Genomic DNA, 23024 nt, shown 5'->3' with positions numbered 1-23024 from the left:
ATACTTAAATAATATACAAATTTAAACAACTGCGAACTTAACAAGTTCGCCCAAAGCATTTAGGTTTGGCAGATAATTAACAGAAGAGCCCGTCAAACCACAGAACTCGCCGAAACTAAGAGTTTGTCAAATGACGGAATACACACAATTCTATACTTAGCCAAGACAACATTTTACTTACTCATATCTATCCTTATTTTACCAACTATACACCAAACAGTAACCAGAAACAGAGACTTTGTCGGGTAGGCTGTTACACCTATACTTTTTAAATCGGTCAAGTTTAGTCCTTTTACTTTTTGAATTGGTCAAGTTTAGTCCCTATACTTTTTGAATTGGTCAAGTTTAGTCTTGACCCAAACAATACCTATTAAATAAGTTTGCTTAAATTCAATTACTAGTCATGTACTACATATACAATTGTAGATTTAGTCCATATTTTTCAGTTGGATCATTCTAAATCGCGAATTTTAAAATTTCAATCTTGATGCAAATGAAAGTAGTTAATCCATTAACTAAATTTTAGTTAGTAATATTTGTAAATAACAAGTTGACATAGCATTACACTTATGATAATATGTTTGGCGCATCGGATTTTGGAAATAACAAAACTTAATCAATTTAACAATGAACATTTAGTGAGGATTGGAATTTTAAATTTTAAAAAGTACAAATATTAAAAATAACCAAATTAAAGTATAGAAACTAAATCCAACATAAATTAATAAAGGAATTTGACCATTAAAAAATTACTATTAGTATATATTATGATTGATAAATTTTTAAAAAGCAAATTTGTGCTAATTATTTAGAGAGAATCATGATATTAAATTAGCTTGTGAGTCATTGTGCAAACCAATTATTTTAGGGATTAAATAATTGAATTTGAATTTATTTAATAATTATTTTAAATAACATAAAATAACTACACAAATACATAGACCTACAAAAATAACATGAATACTATACCAACATATGAACCTAAAAGTTTATATAAAAATTATTATTATGTAAAAATTATATGAAAAATCATGAACACAGATGTACACGTACTTTCTATAAATTGAATCCTTTCAAAAAAATTATGTAAATATAATACAAACACATAAATAAAAAAATTCTCGAATTTTTCTAAATGTAACGGAGAAAAATAATTTAAATACAAGGTAACAATATAAAATAATCATGATATGAATATAAAAATTCATATTAATTTATAATAAATATATAATACTTCAAAAATAAAAACAATGACAAACTTTTTAAAAAAAAATTTTACTCATTCAAATTATTAATTTTTTCGATTTAATTATATATGTAATCCTTGCATGTGATTTAATTATACATGCAATCGAAAATCACATAGAGTCAGGATTGATTGATGCATGTGTTTTATTTTACTCACTTAGTGACAGGATAGAAATGAACCTAAAACAAAAAAATTATTTAAAAGATATCTAACACAAATTCAAAAATAAATAAATAAAAAGAAAAAGAAAAGAAAGAGTCTCGACTAAAATAATCTAAACCTACTGATTTCGGCCTCTAATCCCAATATTTTGGATTTCTTTTTAAAGAAGAAGGATACAAATTGAAAATAGTAGGAAGAGGCGACAGATGTTGGGAATTCTCTCATGCCGCTCCTCTCACTAAATCTGTCTCCTCATTTGCAGATTTCTTCAACCGATCAGCTGCCTTTTCGACCTACAAAACCCATGCATTTGTTATTATTTCCTACACATCAAATGAAATGCTTTATTCTTAAAATGGTTAAACTTGTTAGTCCCTAGAATTTGAAATTTGGTCCATATACTTTAAAAGTTAAAAATTCAATCCTCTTACCTTTTCAATTTAAAAATCTTAGTCCAATCATTAGTAATTTCTGTCAAAATTTGTCAATTTAACATATGTCTTATCATATGAAAACAGTCTAATCAAAATTCTAAATTGATAAATTTTGACATAAAATACTTAACAGTTCTAATGACTGGACTGATATTTCTAAATAAAAAAAGCAGGAAGACTTAATTTTTTACTTTTTATATAGAGGGACTAAATCTCAAATTTTGTCAAAATATAAAGACTAATAACATAGTTAACCGTTTAAAATTGATTATATGATTTGCTGATAGGACGTTGGACTTTTAATTTTAATGACTCCTAACTAAAAAATATTGCTTTTATTTTTCCCAAGAGGTGGTATCAATCACTAAATTAAATGTAAATCATTGTTGATTAGATTGTTTAGGGCAAAGTTAAAATACCTCCTTGTTCCAATTGGTTGTGGCAGTGAGAACAACAAGAGTTGCTGTTTGTAGGAGGACACCAATAATCATACCCCACCAAATTCCCTGAACAAGTTCGAAGTTGTATACCCAATTTATTGTTAATAGGACCAAAAAAAGAAATTATATGAGATTTGGAGAGAATGGGAAAATCATCAAATTACCGCTACTCCTAAACTAGTTTTGAAGCCAAGAACACATCCAATTGGGAGACCAATAATGTAGTATGTTGCCAGGTTTACATAAGCCACAATTGCTTGCCATCCACTCCCTATTGCCACACCTGAAATTCCATAACAAAAACCCGTAAATAACCACACATTTTCCCTTTTTTGGTACAAAAGATGTTTTAGTTTTGGGATAAAAGGAGTTGCAGATGGTTCGAATCCTAGACTTGTTGGATGATCATCTTTATATGCAACTGTATGAATGAATAGACTAAGTGTTGAGGGGGGGGTCGCTCTTGAACCCTCCATGGAGGTATTGTTCTCAAGGTGCCTATGTTTGGATATCCCCGGATTTTTGTTTCCCGACTCCAAGGAGGGCCCAAAAGGGCTCACGAAGTTTGGAAGCACCTCGCCACCAAGGAAATGTTTAGCGTTTGACCTTGGTAGGGTTCGAACCCATGCCCTTAAAGAGTCTTAGTGAGTAAGAACGCTACTTAAACATTTTCTTAATGGACCAGGCACTTCCACTAAACTCCATAAAACCCGTCTTAGGCTCTATGCAGAGTCGAAAAACAAAAACCCAAAGCTAAAATTGAGCATAGACATCCGAGGAACAATACTTCTATTGAGGGTCTGAGATCAGCTGAGAGAACAAACTCCCCTCAACACTATGCATACGGTCCCAATAACTTTTTTTTGGAAGAAAATGTTGGGTTTGTTGTGTTTGATGAATGATTACCTGAGAGTATAGGCTGAATGCCATTTAGGAAAACAGAGATGGCAAGCAGTGGAGTCAAGTCTGAAACTGCTTCTATAACCTCAGAATCACTTGTAAATGCTTTGCTCAATCCAACTCGGAATATCAAAACAATTGCACTGAATACAATACTTATCAATATGCTTGTCCCGTTCACTACAAACACTGAAAATTTTGCTACCCTTGGATGGCCTGCCCCTAGCTCATTACTCACTCGAACACTGCCAATGCCCATTCACCTTTTTCAGTCACCATACACAATGTTTATCTATTCCCAAAAGTAGGTTAACATACCTGGCAGCTGCACTCAGGCCTAGCATAAATTGCATGTCCCAGTTCAAATAATTCATGCTGAAAAATATGAACCATATCAGCAATATTGCTTTACTTGAAAAGGAAGCAAACAAGAGGGGCATAGCGGTTTACCAAATTGAAATGGAGTCCAATGCAATGGTTGGATTAGAAAGGAGTCCCGATATAAGCACTAATCCTTGGTTGTACCAAATCTCCAAACTAAATAAAGCTAAAATCAGATGCAGAAAAAATTTAAAAGACACAAAGTGCATTGTAGTCAAAAGCTAGCATACCAAAGCATAACAGCAGAAGCTACAGTGAGTTTGAAATAAGGCCAAATTCCAGTGAAGGCTCTAAAGGATAAGCCACTCCAAGTCTCTTTGCAAGAAGGGCTAAGAACAATATAAAGTCCATTTATAATAACAAGAAACCACCAAGAGAGGCTGAGAGTAAGAGCAGCACCAAGTAGGCCACAGCCCAAGACATTGACAACAAGCCAGGTGAGAAGAATGTGCACCAAAAATACCCCAATCGACATAAATGCCAAAGGGTTCACTATGTTCTGTGCTTGTAAGAACCTCTGCATGGGACAGCTTATGGCGAATGCATAAATTTGAGGGATGAGACCTCGAGAAAAGACTTGACCTTGTTGAGCTATGCTTTCGGTTTGACCTATTGCTTGAAGAACATCACCAGAGAACCAATACAGAAATGTTAAAAGAACTGCAGCTCCTAAGTGCAATATGATTGCTCTTTGGCAAATGATTCCCATTGCTGAATATTGCTTTGCCCCATAGGCCTGTCCACATACTGTTTGTACTGCACTCGCCATGCCTAACTGTAAGGAATCCCAAGTGGCAACACAGTTAAGGATGATCAATATAAGATGGAACTAAAAAGGGAAAAAGAAGAAGAAGAATACCATAATCCCATAGGCAAGACCTTGAATACCAACACTAGCAATAGAAGCACCGGCAAGTTCTAAAGCACCTAGATGTCCAGTGAACATTAAGGTAACAAAGCTGAGCATGTAATTGAAAATGGAAAGAACAATAGAAGAACCAGATAGAAGCCAAAGAAGCCTGGACTCCCATGCTACAAGCCTTGGCCACCATCGAAGGGCAATCGGTCTGTGCTGCAAAAACTCTTCGACTGCAACGGATGACAAATCGGGTATCCGAGAATGGGAGTCGAGACCCAGCAGCAATGGTTGATACTCAGAAGCTGCTGAACCCATTGTGAGATCACAGCAACTACGTGGAGAATCTAGTTAAATTGTTCCGTTTTTTTTTGGAGGGTCCAAGTTTGACGGTTTGAAACATAATCCAATATATTTAAACTGGTTGTTCCATAGCATTTGGTAGCTAACAACCATTCTCTTACGATAGATGAAAAGAGAATGGTAGATAAAGCTAACAATTTTTCTCACCTAATTAATTTGGAGTCAGCTGAAGAAGTGCAGGTATAGCCAATGTTCTCATAGATGAATTCAACATTTTAATTTCATTTATACTATACATTGAAAAAAGAAGTCCCTAAGGGATTAATTAAGACACATATTTGAAATTGTCAAAAAAAAAAACCCTCATATTTGAAAATGTGAAAATTATTTATTATTATTTTAAAAAATATACAATTAAAAACATTGTTGTTCAATTAAAAAAAATTGATATACTTTTAATGAAAACATTAAAAAATAAGATGAAAATATTTAAACCCTGTTTGTAGAATTGAAAATTTTCAATTGCCAATATATATTGATTAGTATTTTGGTAAATTGACAGTGCATTATTGGAGCAGTATTAAAAATTGTTATGTGTCTTTTTTTTAAATATTTTATTATACTCTATAAAACACTTATCAATTTCTAACATCACTTGTGGAGCTTAAAAACTACCATAACAGTATACCCTAAATAATTATTTAATTAAAAATTTTAAATTCCGGGGATTCGGGAAATAATTCTAGTATATTACGAAAGTTTAGTAGAAGTTCTGATTCCTCCTTGGTGTTTCCGTTGCCTCCTGTGTTAGGTGGCCCACACGACCGCACGTTCACCTAATTTTGATGGTTAAAATATGGTATTATCCTTGTACTTCGACAAATTTTAAGATTTAGTCCCTGCACTTAAAAAGTTAAATTTTAAGTTTTCGTATTTTTATTTAAAAATCTCAATCCAATTATTAAAACTGTAAGTATTTTTTTGTTAAAAGTTGTCAACTTGAAATTCTGATTAAGATGTCATCATATAACGTTGCATATGATTGAAAAGAAATAAAAATGATAAACTGATAAATTTTGACAAAAACTACCAAAAACAATAATGATTGGATTAGGATTTTTAAATTGAAAAAAAAGGATTAAATTTTTAACTTTTAAAATATAAAAACTAAATCTCAACTTCTATACAACTATAGGTACTAACAACATATTTTAACCTACTTTTGATTTGAAGTTCACAGCGAGTGCATCTTTGTTATAACAGTTGGTGATGGTTAGACTATTGTTGAGTATCTGATTCTCCTCGGAAAATATTTAGCTTTTTAAAAGTTTTTTAACGTTGGAACTTATTTTGGTAAAAGTATCATAGTTGTCTTTATAATAAAAGTTAGATTGTATTTTTTTTGTACTAAAAATGAGTAAATTAATCATTATGCCAAAGATAAAAGAAAATTTTGATCCATCTGTTAAAAATTTTATCTAATTTTACTGTTAAAAATTAATCTTTATATATTAGCATGATGTACATGTGCCATGCCACATCTCACTGTCTAGTTATTCTTTCATACACATTAGTTTTTAACAATACAAATAGAGAAAATTTTCACACAAATGACTAATTTGCTCTTTGACCTAATATTCATGGACTAATTTGTTCATTTTTTTAATAGAGAGAGCAAAATTCAATCGAACTCTTACTACAAAGGCCTTTATAGTACTTTTACCATTATTTTATACAAAGTAATTATTTGAAGTTAAAATTAATTTCTTCTTTCGGCAAATGTCGATTTTTTCTTTGTTGGTGAATTGAAGAATGAGGAAAATCGAGTAGTTTGGAAATCATTTATGTTCACTATCGAGTCCAATATTTGAAAAAATTGGCATAGTTAATGGGATAAGTAGACAGTTACACATGGCGTGCCATATGTACCTCATGCTGACATATAAGAACTAGTTTTTAACAATAAAAAATGATGAAATTTGTAATAAAAAGACTAGTTAATTTTTTGATCTAACATCTATAAATTAATTTGTTATTTTTCTAAATAAAAAGAACAAAATATAACCTAAGTTCTAATATAAAAAAACCTTCAATGATAGTTTTATTAATCAATATTGGAATTTTTTACGTATTGGAATATCGACCATTCTATCATTTTTAATATTCTCGAACTCGTGAAAAATGAACAAAAAAGAAAATCACCAACTCGAAATCCATAAAATACCTCTTCAAGCGCTAAAACCAGATTTCTCAAACATTTTGAACTTTAAGCCAAAGTTTTTATTTATAGATATTTCAAATGAAAAATCTAAATCTATTTGGAACAAGTAGTTTACAAAGTCCTAAGTTCTTAAACATTATGGTCGGTTTTCATGTGGTCCAAATTGCATAGGTATGCTTCGACAACAAGCTATCCCTCTCCCAAGGCCAATCTTGTTAACTTGTCCAATTCATCAACTAATTGAGCAATATACTTTTGGACATCCAATTAATTTTAAAATTTTAATTCAAATAACTATAATTGTAACAATTCAATAATTGATAAATTACACCAAGGTTACTAAATTTTTGGCAAGTTCACGTTTTGGTCACTCAATTTCAAAAAGCAACAAAACGGTCATTGAACTATTCAAAAGATTTCACTTAAGTCATTGAACTATTCAAAACATTTCATTTAAGTCATTGGACAATTAAGTTATTTTTAAAGTTCGACTAGCTAGCTCTGAACGACAAATTGACAATTGGTACGGTGGATTAGTACCCATCGACGAGTAAAAGAACATACCTTTGATCCAAATCGATATGAAGGTTGTAAACTCGAAATTATATAGGGTTTTTCTATATATTTTTACCACCTTTTTACTTAATAATTATGTTTATCTTGAGTAATTGTTATTAAACTAAGTGAATTTTACTTAATTGGTAATATTGGGCATGAATTTATAAAGTATGTGAAATTGTGCTTAATTACATAATTTTTGTACATAATTTATATTATTTCATGTTAATTTATTAATATGTGATTTTTCACTATGTAAGAGAACCATTGAAGTTGTGATTAATGTGGATGAAATATGGACATGCACAAATTAATTCATGTGGACGGCACGACGATGCAATTTAGGTCATGAGGTTGATAGTCTGACCCAGAAACAAAGGTGCTAAAAGATAGACATGTCTGCTATATTATTGGACTGAAAAACTGTCTAACAAGGGGGATCTAAAGCCCAGTTTTGACATAAGTAGGTGGCAGCCCAAAAGCAAGCATTGGGGTACTTAATTGAAAGTCCTTACAGTTGGAAAATAATAAAAAAATCAGCCCAACTACTTTGCTGTTAAAACTGTCCACCCTATTGCTATTAATAGTCTTGGTTTGAATTCAAAATGAAGAGACTTAGCCATCCTCTTCTCCTTGAAATGTGGTCGGCCATGTGTGGTAGGAAAATAAGGAACTCAAATGCTATTTTTAGCTAACTCTACCCTTACCTTCACCTATAAATACCATGCACCAACCCCTTAATCCCTCATCACTTTCCCTTTTCCTTCCCCTTACATAGCAGCCCATCTCTTTCCCATCCTTTAGCCACAAAAGCTGTGTCAAAAGTATTCTTTGGTCGGCCACCTTAGGAACTCCTTAGCAAAAGAAGCATCAAGCACGACGGTGGAGCACATCAGTCAAATTAGATCCGAAAGACTGCTGAACTTAATAGAGTTTACTCTTTCCTTTTGTTATTTATTTTAATTATGTTTGCTTTGAGTTTATTATTTTTGACATCAACAATGATATTTTAAATCCTATTTGCTTGGATGATTATGTTAATTAAATAAGATCTATTTTATTCATGTTTAACTTGTTTAGGCATCAGTCAATCATGTTTTCAATTAATATCATGATGCATTTCATTAATACTTGATTGGGTGCAGTCAGATTAGCTGAGTGATCCTAACCAGACGACGGCTAGTAAACACATAATTGAAAAGTGCAATGCTTAATTTAGATCCTTAAATCCGACTAAGTTGAGGTTCGTATTATCTTTAGTAAGCTCTATTGTCTTGCATAGTTTTAGGTTTATGTAATTAAACTATTGCAAACGTAAATGTCCCTGTGACCTTACATAAATGCTAAGAAACCCTTAGTTAATATGATTAGTTAAATGCATATTTAACTAAGTAAAAGACTTCAAAAAGGACTTAATTTGCTTTCCAAACTCATGAAAGATCGAGTTACCGTGGAAGTATTTCCAAACATTGTTAAGCATGATAAAGTAAATTGAATTGATTAATATAATTATCCTAGCCCATTTAACGTTGATTGTTTTTGTTGCTAAAGTTATTTATTCATACATTTAGGTAAATTGCATCTAGATTAAAATTACATTAGGGATCACTCTTTACATTTATTTAATTTAACCATCACTATCCAAAATTATTGAATTTTTACATCAAATTGTTATTTATAATTTTACAAACAATCGATTAACATACATAGCCCCTGTGGAGATGATAACTCATTTTTACTTACTTATTACTTGAATGATTGTATACACTTGCACAAACCGCGTTACAAGTTTTTGACGCTGTTTGCAATTTGATTTTTATTTGATTTTTATTTAATTTCTAACTTTAATAATTAATTCTATAATTTTTTTCTCTTTCCCTTTGTTATTATTTTATTCTTTAGTTTTTTGTGATTTTTCTTTTTAGGTCGTCATGAGCATTGATCAAATCATCGATTTACTCCTGTAGATCCTGAAATTGAGTGGGAATTTAGACATAGAAGATGAGAAAGATTAGCTCAGAGACAAGCCATAGAAATGGACCATGAGAATAGAAATGATGTTAAAGGGAATGAAGCTGATAATGCTCGAAATCCAATCCTTATTGTTGATGATAGGGACCGGCCCATAAGATAGTATGTCGTGCCACTTCTTAACGAACTAAATTCGAGAATAAGGAGACCGGAGATTGATGGACCATAGTTTGAATTGAAGCCTGTGATGTTTCAGATGCTTTAAATAATAGGCCAATTCAGTTGAATGCCTATAGAAGATCCACATCTTCACCTTTGATTGTTTATGGAGGTGAGTGATTCCTTCAAGGTAGCTGGTGTAATTGAAGACGCACTGAGGTTGAAGTTGTTCCCATACTCGTTACGAGATCGAGCACGATTATGGCTTAATTCATTGCCATCCAACTCAATTTCTACTTGGCAACAATTAGTTGAATGCTTTCTGGTAAAGTATTTCCCACCTAGCAAAAATGCTAAGTTGTGGAATGAGATCACCACTTTTCAACAATTGGATGACGATTCCTTATACAAGGCGTTAGAAAGATTCAAGAATTAATACGTAGATGCCCTCATCACGAGATTCCATATTGTATCCAGCTGGATACATTCTATAATGGTCTCAACGCACAAACAAGGTTGGTGGTAAATGCTTTTATGAATGGTGCTCTCATGTCGAAGTTTTATAATGAGGCTTACGCAATCATCGAGAGAATAGCTAGTAATATTTACCAGTGGCCGACAAATCAAGCAACTTCAGAAAGACGAGTAACCGAAGTACATGAAGTAGACGCCCTTACTTTACTCTCAGCTCAGGTATCGTCTATCTCTTCAATGTTAAAATAGTTTACTACTAACGATTTAAATCATGTTGCAGCTCAACCACCAATCCACTACCAAAGAGGTGGACCGAACAACACTTACATGCAACATAAATCAAATCAACCTCTTTGTTTCAATCAACAAGTTCAAAACCCATCGCAAGTTGAACCTTTAAATGATTTAGAGAATTTGTTTGAAGTCATACATTGCTAAAACTGATGCCTTGATTAAAGGCTAAGCAACAACATTGGAGAATCTGAAAAACCAAGTGGGACAATTAGTTGATGAGTTTAGGAACGAACCCCAAGGTGTTATACCAAGCAACATAGGAAATCCTTTAACGGTCGAGTCTTCTAATCTTAAGAACTTATTAAGAGCATACATGGCGAAGATTGACGCAACTTTGAGAAATTTGGAGAACCAAATGGGGCATGTCAACGAACTTCAAAACAGACCACATGGAGCTTTGCTTAGTGACATGGAGAACCTAAGAAACCTGAGCAAAGAGAATTGAAAAGTGGTCAATTTACGAAGCAGAAGGACTTTTGAAACCAAGGAGGTTGAGGTTGAAGATGAGCCTCCCCAGAAAGAGGAAAATCAACCAAAAGTTAAAATTCCTACGCTAGAGAAGCCAAATTTTAAAAAGGCAAAATCTAAACTAGTGAATTCTGATAAGTTAACCTCTTCATTAGATGTAAAAATATTACCTCGAAAGAGCTGTCCAATCCAAGCCAAAGTTCTACAACCTCTATATCCTGAAAGACTTCCAGCAAGATAAAGAAGATATTCAATTTAAGAGAATGTTGGATGTGTTGAAACAACTACGTATCAACATCCCGTTGGGAGAAGCTTTGGAGCAATTGTCGAACTATGCAAAAGCTATGAAGGAATTTCTGTCTAAGAAGAGAATTTTGGGGAATTTGAAACTGTAGCCGTGATTACAAAATGTAGTCTATTTTTTTCAGAACAAGTTGCCTCCTAAGTTGAAGGATCCATGAAGTTTCATCATACCTTGCAATATTGGAGAATCCTATAGTGGTAAGGCTTTGTGTGATTTGGTATCGAGTATCAACTTAATGCCTACGTCTGAGTGTAAACGGTTAGGTATTGGTAAGGCCAAACGGACTACAATTACACTCCAATTGGTGGATCAATCTTTAGCATACCCCAAAGGAAATATCGAGGATGTCTTGGTTCATGTTGCTAAATTCATATTTCCTGCTGACTTTATTATCTTAGATTTTGAAGCAGATAAAAGAGTATCAATCATTCTAAGAAGACCTTTCTTGAAAACCAGTAGGATGAGAATCAATGTATAGAAAGGTAAATTACCATAAGAGTTCAAGATGAATAAGTAACCTTTAGTATACTCAAGGCCCTAAGATCTCTTGATGAGGTTAAAGATTGTTTTACTGTTTCCACAGAAGATCCATTGGAAGGTATTTCATATGATTCTTCACATCAAGATGATACATGTTTCGAATAAATCATTAGAGCTATCATCACATGAGTACAAGCAACCCATCCCATCAAGGGAAGAGCCATCCGAGTTAGACTTCACTATTTTGAAAAGACATGAGAAGGGTATCAAGTGGACTATTGCAAATATTGAAAAGGGATATGTCAAGGGACAGAAGAGTTTGATTCAATCTTGAGTATTTGATCTTGGGAAACTCGAGTCTCAATGGTTAAAAGCAAGGATCATGGGTCCCATCTATGGTATTCAGTGGGTGGGACTTGTACCAAAGAAAGAAGGTATAACGAAAAATGAGTTGATTTTATTAAGATTACCATGGGTAGGCAGATTTGTACAAATGGAAGAAAGTCAAGCAAAGCAACACAAAAAGACCATTTCCTGCTGCTATATTTCAAGCAAATATTGAATATAATTTCTGGGCAACATAACTTCTTCTTTCTTGATGGATACGGTTGGTATGATAAATGGTTGTTCGACATCGCCTTTGTCAAGTGACAATCATTAATAACATTGAGGGAGTCCTCTTCACTCTCCCTATCGTTAATTCATTTTTAGTTTTTTCTCTCTTATTTGAATAAATGACATGCTTAGAAATTATTTTCTTAAACTAGTACATTTAATTAATTATGTCTAAGGAGATTGGAACTTAAGCGGGACCATTGTGCCCCCTCCAACCTTTCCTGATAATTAATTTAATGTAATCTTTTAAGAAGAAATTTCTAATTAACTTTAAAAATTTTATTTTCATTTTTATTTTTTTAATATTTATTTTATGTTTAATAAGGGGGTCAAGTTGGCCCAAGTACTAATTAGTTTATTTTATATTAAGCAGTTTAGTTTGTAAATACAGTTCAAACTCAATGCTTGAAACATCAAAAAGAGAAAATTCACCCCATGTTACCGTCCATAAGGGTCCTCCAAAACCCTAATATTGCCACCAGTTTTCCCTTCATCTATCTTGCCGCCCAAGTCACCTTTAGTAGCTAAAATTTTGCTACAAAATTTCCCTAATTCACCACTATATAAACCCTTCTCTACCACTATAATTTTCACAACCTTTCAAGTAATTAGCTTAAACCCTAACCACTCATTCCTTTTTTCCTCTTAGCTGTCAAACTTGAATCCTCAAGAATCTCCCTAAATTTCCTTCCCTTGTCGTAAAACCTAACTTATTATTGTCGCAAGCCTTTTGCAGGAGCAACCAGATCACCGCCGCACCCTATTATTGTCGTAGACCCGTCGCTGCCTCAAGCCTATTACCGTCGCAACATCCTTTACTTCATCCATTGCTGAATTTTGCCTATTTTTTGGGAAAAATCACTATGTCTCACAAAAGAACTAGATCTTCCAAGACCTCTGTAAAAAAATCCCATTGTGATTCAAAACGAGGAAGTGAAAAAAGTTTGATTCAATCTTCAAGAATCAATCTATGATGCCGGAAAAAGGTTTCAACTTGGAAATGAATGATAAGATGGTTGTGCCTTTGCCGATTCGAAAGATGATTGAGGCCCCCTCAATTGGAACTATTTTTGTGATGCATGATCATTACCCAAAAAAGAGTTAGTTCGAGAGTTTCATGCCAATTTGAGTAAGTCAGATGCTACTGAATTTCTTGTTCGTAAGAAAAAGGTACCCCTAATTTCTAAGTCCATTAATGATTTGTTTAACCTACCTGATGTTGAAGAAAATGAGTAATTTGCCTTGATGACAAATATAAATTGGGATTTCCTTCAACAAGTGCTTAATGTTATGAAAAATTCGGGATCCCAATGGATTATAAGAAAGTATGAAAGTCATTCTTACCGAAGGGAATATTAAAAGCTGTTGGCTAAGGTATGGCTCTATTTTGTTCGATATAGTTTCATGCTTATCTCACACAGTTCCACTATCTTGATGGAGCGAATAATTTTGTTGTATGCAATTAAGACAGAAAGAAGAATGGATGTAACACCCCAAACCCGACCTATACGTTATGACTGAATCTGGCAATGTCACATAGAAAGGGATTTGAAGACAAGATTGTCGAGTTTAAAAATCGTTACAGTAAGTTAGCTTTTATTTAATTTGAAAAAAACACTAGTTGATTTTCTTTACAACTTGTCTCTTAGTGGAAGCTTTTGTAACCAATTAATTTAGGTAAAATCATTTCTATTTATGAAAAACCTTAGTTTTTAGAAAAAAAAACCATGTTTTGTGGAGTTGCAGTTTTAAAAAAATCCATAAAAAACAGTATAAAGTCCCAAATTTAAATCCAACCAGGCGATAGTCCCGAAGATACATCAAAAACCCCAAATAAGTAATAAATTCTAGGAATTAACAGAAAACAGTCTAAAATTTATGTGTGGCCACCGTCGAGTTCTCCGCTGCATCGACCCGTCAAGTCTACCTATATAAATTAAATAGAGAAAGGGTGAGTTTTCGCAAACTCAGTGTGCAATCTTCACAGAAAGCATGCATACAGGTAATCAACAGAATTCAGTTAGCTACAGTCTTGGGCCTGTGCCCATCATAGAATCAGTTTGGGCCTTAGCCCATTTAGATACAGTCTCAGAAATACATTAGGGCCTTGGCCCATATCAGATACAGAATGCAGATATAGTAAAACAGAATCCTACCCACCAGCCTCTACACACCATCTCTGTCCAACCCTACACACCATGTGGGGATTAAATCAACCCACCCATCCTTACGTACCATGCTATACCGAAATGCGGCACATAATCAGAAAGTTGCAGCTGAGCTACCAGATAACACGCTTAATAGCCTTTCAGACACTTCCTCCAAATATCATCAACCCACCCCGATGCAATGCAACATACAAAATATGTCATGCCATTATGAAATTAATAGTACATACATTCAAATATCATAAGTCATGCTCGGTATAGAAATCAGACAGACAGATCGCACATATAGGGGTCTAAGTAAAGCTTACAGACCCTATAGTAGGTCCACAGTCGACTTAGGCGACCCGTGCAACCTTACAGAACTTTTCAAAAAAATGGGCTCACACGCCCATGTGTCCCAATCGATCCAAATTGGCCTTGGCCACGTGATCCATTTTTAATTTAACCCGTGCTAGTTAATTATTCATATATGTTTTCACTATTTACTTATATGTTCCTTTAAAACTGTCTACTTGAGCCACTAGTACTAAATTATTTATATCTTGAGATACAGACTTCTGGATTAAGATCTGTTTGATGTCTTTGAAACTAGACTCAAATACCTTTTTACCATAAAATTTTTAGAATTTTTAGTTCATTCAATAAGTACAGTAAAATTTTCAAACTTACCCCTGTTCTGCTATCTGACAGCTTCGTCTCTTCTTTGCTAAAAATTAATTATCTCTTAGTACAAAATTTGGATGATGTTTCTAGTTATTTTTATTGAAAATAGACTCATTAATAATTTAAACATGTAAATTTTAGCCCCTAATCATTTTTCTCCATTTTTTTATGATTTTCCAAAGTCATAACAGGGGAACCTACATTTCAATCTGACCTTGTCTCACAAAGTTTATTGTACCTCACGAGTTACAATTCCATTTCTTACATCATTTTTTCTATGAGAAACTTGACTCAATAGACTTTAATACATATTTTGTTTATCCTCTAATTCAATTTTCCAATTTATGACGATTTTGCAAAGTTAGCATACTGTTGCTGTCCAAACAGCAAGAAATTTCAGCTTTTCACCGGATCCCTTTTTTTTTGCATTTCGGGTACTCACCTGATTTTGTTTGATGCTAAAACAGTCCCCGAACACTCCAAAGCCTATAATCAAGATGTTCAACATCAATTTAATGGATTTACAAGTGAATTAACAACGAATAACGAACAGAAACCCAACTTACCACCAACGATAACCCTCCGTTTAACTATTGTTAAGAGCAGAACACTGAATTCACCAGTTCGAGCCTCCCCCTAAGCCCAAATTGTGGAGAAAAAACATTACTACTTCAGTCGTTAAGGGATTCATGACAGAAACAAAGAGAAACACTTATTGAAACTAAGCGAGCAGTAACCGCGTGCGAAAACAAAGGAAAATAAATGGATTAGGGAAATATGGAAAAACTCAGAGAATTTTTGCAAGAGGAGAGGGAGAATAATAGACGGTTGAATTTGTTTTGGAAAAGAGAGTCAAAATTCGCTTAAGGGAAAAATATCCTGATAACCCCCCAAATCCCTTAATCTTCTCCCCTAATTTCCACTACACATCCACTACTCAGAATCCCCCTATTACATAACTCTATCCCGAAATCTGAGCAAAAAATAATACCCTTGCTTGTATAGGGATTCGAACACAAGACCTCCATCATAATAACACACCATTTAACCACAAGACTAGGAGACCCATTCTAATGTAATTTACCCAACAATCAAATAAAAGCCTACTAAACAAGAGTAATGCCTAATTCTTTCAAAATATCAAAATTTACCCAAGCGAATGCTTGAACTTGGGACCTCCCAAACACTCCCAGAACACATAACCACTAAAGGTGACAGATATTTGTGTCATATTTTTACAATAACGAAATTAGAAATTTTGGGGCATTACAACTCTACCCCCTAAAGGAAAATTTCGTCCTCGAAATTTTACCTGATCAGAATAGATGAGGGTATTGCTGACGTATCGCGTTGTCAGGCTCCCACGTGGCCTCCTCAGTGCTATGATTACGCCACAGAACCTTCACTAAGGGAATAAACTTTTTTCGAAGGACCTTTACATCACGCTCCAAAATTTGAACCGGTTCCTCCTCGAAGGTCAAGTCTGGCCTAATCTCAATCTTTGAAACAACATGCGTGGGATCAGAGCGGTAGTGCCGCAACATTGAGACGTGAAAAACATCATGAATGCGGTCTAACTCCAGAGGTAACTCCAACTGATAAATGACAGGTCCCACACGTTTCAGAATGCGGTAAGGTCCAATAAACCGAGGGCTCAGCTTGCCTTTGTGAACGAACCTCTGAACCTTTTTCCATGGCGAGACCCTAAGAAAAACTAAGTCCCCCCCACAGAATACTGAATCTCACACCTCTTCAAATCCGCATACGATTTTTGCCTATCAGAAGTCACTTTCAAACGGTCCCGAATCAATCTAACATTATCCTCTATCTTAGAGACCAACTCAGGACCTAGAACACGTCGCTCACCCAGCTCAGTCCAACATAAAGAAGTGCGACACTTATGACTGTACAGTGCCACGTAAGATGCCATTTGGATGCTAGATTGGAAGCTATTATCGTAGGCAAACTCCGCTAACGGCAAGTACTCCTCCCAATTGCCTCGGAAATCACTCCTCCCAATTGCCTCGGAAATTAATAACACAGCTCCTTAACATGTCGTCTAGTATCTGAATCACACTCTCTAACTGACAATCTTTCTGATGATGGAAAGTAGTACTGAAGTCTAATCTTGAACCTAGAGCCCCATGAAGCTTCTTCCAGAATCGAAATGTGAAACTAGGGTCTCAATCGAAAATGATCGAGACAAGTGCCCCATGCAGTGTCACTATTTCCGATATATAGAGCTTAGCTAATTTCTGAAGAGAAAAGTCTGTCCTTACTGGGATGAAGTGAGCAGACTTGGTCAATTGACCCACGATGACCTAGACAGAATCCTTCTTAGTGGGTGTTAGAGGCAACCCACTAACGAAGTCCATCGTTACCCGCTCCCATTTCCATAACGGTATCTTAACCGATTGCAGCAAACCCGTAGGTAACTGATGCTTAGCCTTAACCTGCTGACAAGTCAAACAGTAAGCAACGAAGTCGGTAACTTCCTCCAAATATCAACAACCAACTCCGATGCAATGAAACATACAAAATATGTCATGCCATTACGAAATTAATAGTACATACATTCAAATATCATAAGTCATGCTCGGTATAAAAATCAGACAGACAGATCGCACATATAGGGGTCTAAGTAAAGCTTACCGACCCTATAGTAGGTCCACAGTCGACTTGGGCGACCCGTGCAACCTTACAGAACTTTTCAAAAAAATGGGCTCACACGCCCATGTGGCCCACTCGATCCAGATTGGCCTTGGCCACGTGATCCATTTTTAATTTACCCCATGCTAGTTAATTATTCATATATGTTTTCACTATTTACTTATATGTTCCTTTAAAGATGTCTACTTGCGCCACTGTTACTAAATTATTTATATCTTGAGATACAAAATTTCAAATTAAGATTTGTTTGATGTCTTTGAAACTAGACTCAAATACCTTTTTACCATAAAATTTTTAGAATTTTTAGTTCAGCAATAAGTACAGTAAAATCTTCAAACTTACCTCTGTTTTGCTATCTGACAGCTTCGTCTCTTCTTTGCTAAAAATTAATTATCTCTTAGTAAACAATTTGGATGATGTTTCCATTTGTTTCTATTGAAAATAGACTCATTGATAATTTAAACATGTAAATTTTAACCCCTAATTATTTTGCTCCAACTTTTGATGATTTTCCAAAGTCAGAACAGGGGAACCCGAATTTAATCTGACCTTATCTCACAAAGTTTCTTATACCTCACGATTTAAAATTCCATTACTTACATCGTTTCTTCTTTGAGAAACTAGACTCCATAGGGTTTAATTCCATATTTTGTTCATCCTCTAATTCGATTTTCACAATTTATGACGATTTTCAAAGTTAGCCTACTACTGCTATCCAAACAGCAAGGCATTCCGGCTTTTCGCCGAATCTTTTTTTTTTGCGTTTCGGGTACACACCTGGTTTTGTTTGATGCTAAAATAGTCCCCGAGCACTCCAAAGCCTATAATCAAGATACTCAACATCAATTTAATGGATTTAAAAGCGAATTGACAACCAAGAACGAATAGAAACCCAACTTACCACCAACGATAACCCTCCGTTTAACTATTATTAAGATGAGAACACTGAATTCACCAATCTGAGGCTCCCCTTACTCCCAAATCGCAGAGAAAAACTTTACCACTTCAGTCGTTAAGAGATTCATGACAGAAACGAAGAGAAACACTAACCGAAGCAAAGCGAGTACTAACCGTGTGCGACAATGATGGAAAATAAATGGATTAAGGAAAAATCAAGAAGAAGAAAAATAAGAGAAAGATGGAAAAACTCAGAGAATTTCGGCAAGAGGAGAGGGAGAAGAATAAATGGCAGAATTTTTTTTGGAATAGAGAGTCTAAATTCGGTTATGGAAAAAAATAAAATAAAATTCCAATAACCCCCAAAATCCTTTATCTTCTCCCTTAATTCCCACTACACATCCACTACTCAGAATCCCCCATAGGGATTCGAACACAAGACCTCCACCATAATAACACACTATTTAACCACCAGACCAGCAGGCCCATTCTAATGTAATTTACCCAATAGTCAAATAAAAGCCTACTAAACAAGAGTAGGGCCTAATTTATTCAAAATGCCAAAATTTGACCAAACACTCCCAGAACAGATAACCACTAAACTGGAAATGCTTTAGGGCGTTATAAGGGAAATGCTTACTTCCTATCATTATCACTTCACTTTGCTTAGGTGCCCAAGTTAGAACAAAATAAAACCTGAAAGGCTCGTATATTCAAGGTTGCATCACAACCCATGATCTGAGAGATGAATAGAGAATGTCTGTGAACTAAACCCAACTGAACCGAGTGAACCAACAAAACCAGAAACTGATGAGTCATCGAACAAGTCTGAAACGGAAGCTAACTCAGTTACTAAGACAGAAGAAGTAGAATCTAAGGAAAAACCGAATGATCCTGAACCGATAAAAGAACCAAAAGCCTCCGAACCAAGAGAGGAGCAGAATGCTGATGAGTCAGTGGAACCAAGTGTTGGTCCTGAGTTGACTATTCCTAGGCCCACTTCTTCGAATACTGTGAAGAAATCAAAATTGTCAATAGTGATGGATATGATGAAATTTATGCATAACCAACAATAGGCTTATTGGAAATATGAAAAAAAGTTAGAGATGATTCTATAAGAAATACTTTTAAATATATATCTAACAATTTTGTTCCTGAGTTTCCAGATTATTTCTTCGAGTCATGGAAGGAAGATGAGAATGAAAGCGAGGATGAAACATTATAGGACGAAGACGAGGATGATAAGTCAAATAAATAAAAGGGGGATTTTTTTATCTTTAGTTTTATTTCTTTTTAGGTGTTTATTTTTATTTCTTAGTTAGAATTTTTTCTTTCGCATAATAAAATATCAAGCATGAATAAATAAGCTCAATTCCTCTTCAATAGAAAGAAAAATAAAGTGATGTGGTAATGGGAATGAACTTTTCTAGGATTGGATTGTGGAGAAGACTTGGTACTCACCTCTATTTTTTTGCAACCCTACCTGGTGTTCAGTTTTCATTCATTACTTTTTTTCTTCAATGAGGACATTGCTTCTTTTTAAAAGGGGGTAAGACATTTCACATGAATTTTTAATAAGTCATTTTGCATGAATTTTAAAGTATGCTTCAATCTTCTTAGTTAAGTATGCTGACATAAATGAATGTTCAGAGATAATTTTTGTTTATAAGAATGTTCAAATGAAAGCATGATTTCTGATTTTATCTAAGCTATTCGTATGTTATCTTGAGTGATGGGAATGCTTGTATGATCTTTAGTCTTACGTAGTATTTTCCATGAAATTGGATTTATTTAGAAATGGACATGTATGAAGGTTTAAGTCTTTAAAATTGACTTAGTAAGTTTCTTAAGGTGAAATCCTAGGAGGTATAAGAATCTAATATGATATAGGCACACTTTCTTTGGATCGTTTGAGCCTTTTAAGTCGACCTTATTAAATTAACCCTTGAAACTTAATCTTTGAGCTAAATGGCCTGTTTATTGCAAATGACCTACATCATAAGCCACATTACCATCTTTTTTATTTTATCTTATTCTTTTGTACATATTTTAACTAAATTTGTCTTAGTGATCAAAGTTTGAGGAAATATATGAAAAGATGTACATGATCTTCACATGATTCAAAAAAAAATGAATGTAACTTTGTTCAAGAGAATAATAAACAAAGAAAATATTGCTTAAATTCTCAAAAATAAAGAGCAAAGTTTGCTTAAAGTTTGAAAAGTAGAGGTTGAGCATGAGCTTGAAATAAGTTTGGGGGTGTTCCAAATACTCAATTTTAAGAAGGCTATGACACAGAAGGATCCAAGACAAGTTAAGGTTAAGATGATTAAACCTCTAAATTGACTTATCTTTATCCCTACCTTTAGCCTAGCCCCATTACAACCTAATAAAAGACCTATTGATTGGATGATTATACCGACTACATTAGTGGAGAGGAAATACTAAGTTCAACTTATGAAGACCACTAATTAAAAATTGGGATTACTATGTTTAGCTAATAAGGAAAGCATATTGATTGTTGAATGTTATGTATGACTTTGAAAATGCATGCAAAATATGATTCATGTTGACATTATAATATGCTTAGCATAAAGTTTGGAAATAATATTTGCATTCGAGCTACTTGTTAATAAAAATATATTTTTGAGCATGATTTTGTTGATACATGATTACGTCCGAAGATTGATGCTACTTTATCATTTTGCAAAATTGCCTTAGCAAAAGTTGTGTTGTGCATGAACATTACTCGAGATGAGCAATGGTTTAAGTTTGGGGATGTATATACTCGAAATTATATAGGGTTTTTCTATTTATTTTTACCATATTTTTATTTAATGATTATGGTTTAAGTGCATCACTGACAGTTAAACATCGATTACATCAGTTTGGCATATACGGTTAAAAGATGATCTCATAAACCATATTTCACAAATGTTTAACCTAGGTCGTGTGACATAGCCCAAGCCGTGTGAGTATTCAAAGTTAGGACACACGGTCGTGTCATAGCCTGTGTCTTAAACCGTGTAACTTACTGATTTAGATAACACGACCGTGTGTTAGGCCATGAAACTCTTTGACTTAGATCACACGGCCATGTGTTAGGCCATGTAACTCTCTGATTTGATACACAAGGCCGTGTCGCAAACCTTGTGCCAGACTGTGTGACTCGCTGACTTGGTACATACGGTCATGTTGTAGACCGTGTATGGCACACGACCATGTGGCAACCCGTTTCCCAGGCTGTGTGCACCTAAATGAACCTTAAAATCAAGTTTATCCTTTCAAGATTTCTTAGAAACTAAGCAATCCATTTATCAGCCATTATACCTATTCAAAATGCCATTAAATATGCTCAAATCATGCTAATTCAACTATCTTAAGTGTCTAACCAATATACCCTCAATGGTACCGCAAGTATACACACTTATACAACAATATAAATCATCGACCAAAAACATTAACATTCACACCACTTAAACTTCTAACAAATATGCCTATCATAGGCACCTCAATTCACAACAATTCAGTATAACCTATTAGTCATACATATGCTAAAAGTTAGTACCAAAGATATCTTCCATCATTCATAACTCATAATAAGTTATCAATTAAACATTTACCAAATGAACATCAAAATCATTGTAATAATGCTTATGTTATTAACTTGCATTTAGGCACACTTTATATATTTACATGCCAAAAAAAAAATAATGACATAACAAGCCTATTACCTGCCATGTAATCCAAAATGAACATTCAAAATCTACCACAATCAAATGGATATTGTGACTTGAGTGTTGATCGGATCATCTGGCCCTCTAAAAGATATTTACAAGAAAATGAAAGTAACATAAGTAAGCTTATTAAAGCTTAGTAAGTTCAATAGAAAGAAATAATGAATCTTACCGAAGTAAATATAACAATTTAATAAAATATAATTCAACAACTAATGTTTCCTGTCATCCAAAATTTCCAACCGGTGAATTACATAGATCAATTCAAAGCTCATATAATAAGTTCCGAAAAACATACATGTTCACAACAAAGTTAATTCAAGATGTCAAGTACAAGTCATGCCATTCAAGATCATTAAACAAGCTATAATACACTAATTTGCGACCTGATGAACGACTTATAGATACAAGTACACAAGTAGTCCAACCAAAACACGCCAAACGCTCATAAGAGCTAATCCAACCAATAACATGCCAAACACTCATGAGACCTAATCCAACCAATAACACACCTTGACACTAAGTGCCTGGCCCGTAGGCTATACATCTGCCTCCGTAACACACCAGAATAAGATAGCATAACATGAGAGTTCGCAATAAATACTGAACCTTGGTATACT

The 23024-nt window shown here is 34.1% G+C and overlaps 1 protein-coding gene and 1 non-coding gene across 2 annotated transcripts; both read right to left on the bottom strand.

The window, feature by feature from the left end:
• Positions 1-1458: 1458 nt before the first annotated feature.
• LOC107941591 (protein DETOXIFICATION 41) lies at positions 1459-4968 on the bottom strand. Its single transcript, XM_016875160.2, has 8 exons — positions 4426-4968; positions 3797-4341; positions 3636-3722; positions 3504-3560; positions 3192-3430; positions 2450-2568; positions 2265-2351; positions 1459-1704 (listed from the first exon to the last, which is right to left on the bottom strand). The coding sequence occupies exons 1-8, from the start codon at positions 4738-4740 to the stop codon at positions 1633-1635; spliced, it is 1521 nt and encodes a 506-aa protein (XP_016730649.2). The 5' UTR covers positions 4741-4968; the 3' UTR covers positions 1459-1632.
• Positions 4969-9989: 5021 nt separating this feature from the next.
• On the bottom strand, positions 9990-10095 carry LOC121224785 (small nucleolar RNA R71). Its single transcript, XR_005922530.1, has one exon. It is a non-coding gene; the product is annotated as a small nucleolar RNA R71 (small nucleolar RNA).
• Positions 10096-23024: the final 12929 nt, after the last annotated feature.

The sequence above is a fragment of the Gossypium hirsutum genome, chromosome D12, assembly GCF_007990345.1.
Source record: "Gossypium hirsutum isolate 1008001.06 chromosome D12, Gossypium_hirsutum_v2.1, whole genome shotgun sequence".
Classification (NCBI taxonomy): Eukaryota; Viridiplantae; Streptophyta; class Magnoliopsida; order Malvales; family Malvaceae; genus Gossypium; species Gossypium hirsutum.
This window is presented reverse-complemented; position numbering and strand designations above follow the sequence as displayed.

Bases quoted from the DNA above. Each gene is read 5' to 3' on its own strand.
- LOC107941591 (XM_016875160.2), bottom strand. From the start codon at position 4,740: ATGGGTTCAGCAGCTTCTGAGTATCAACCATTGCTGCTGGGTCTCGAC. The intron at 3,723-3,796 runs GTATGCTAGCTT...AGCTTTATTTAG, and splicing joins GCTTCTGCTGTTATGCTTTG to TTTGGAGATTTGGTACAACC. The intron at 3,431-3,503 runs GTATGTTAACCT...GGGCATTGGCAG, and splicing joins GGCCTGAGTGCAGCTGCCAG to TGTTCGAGTGAGTAATGAGC.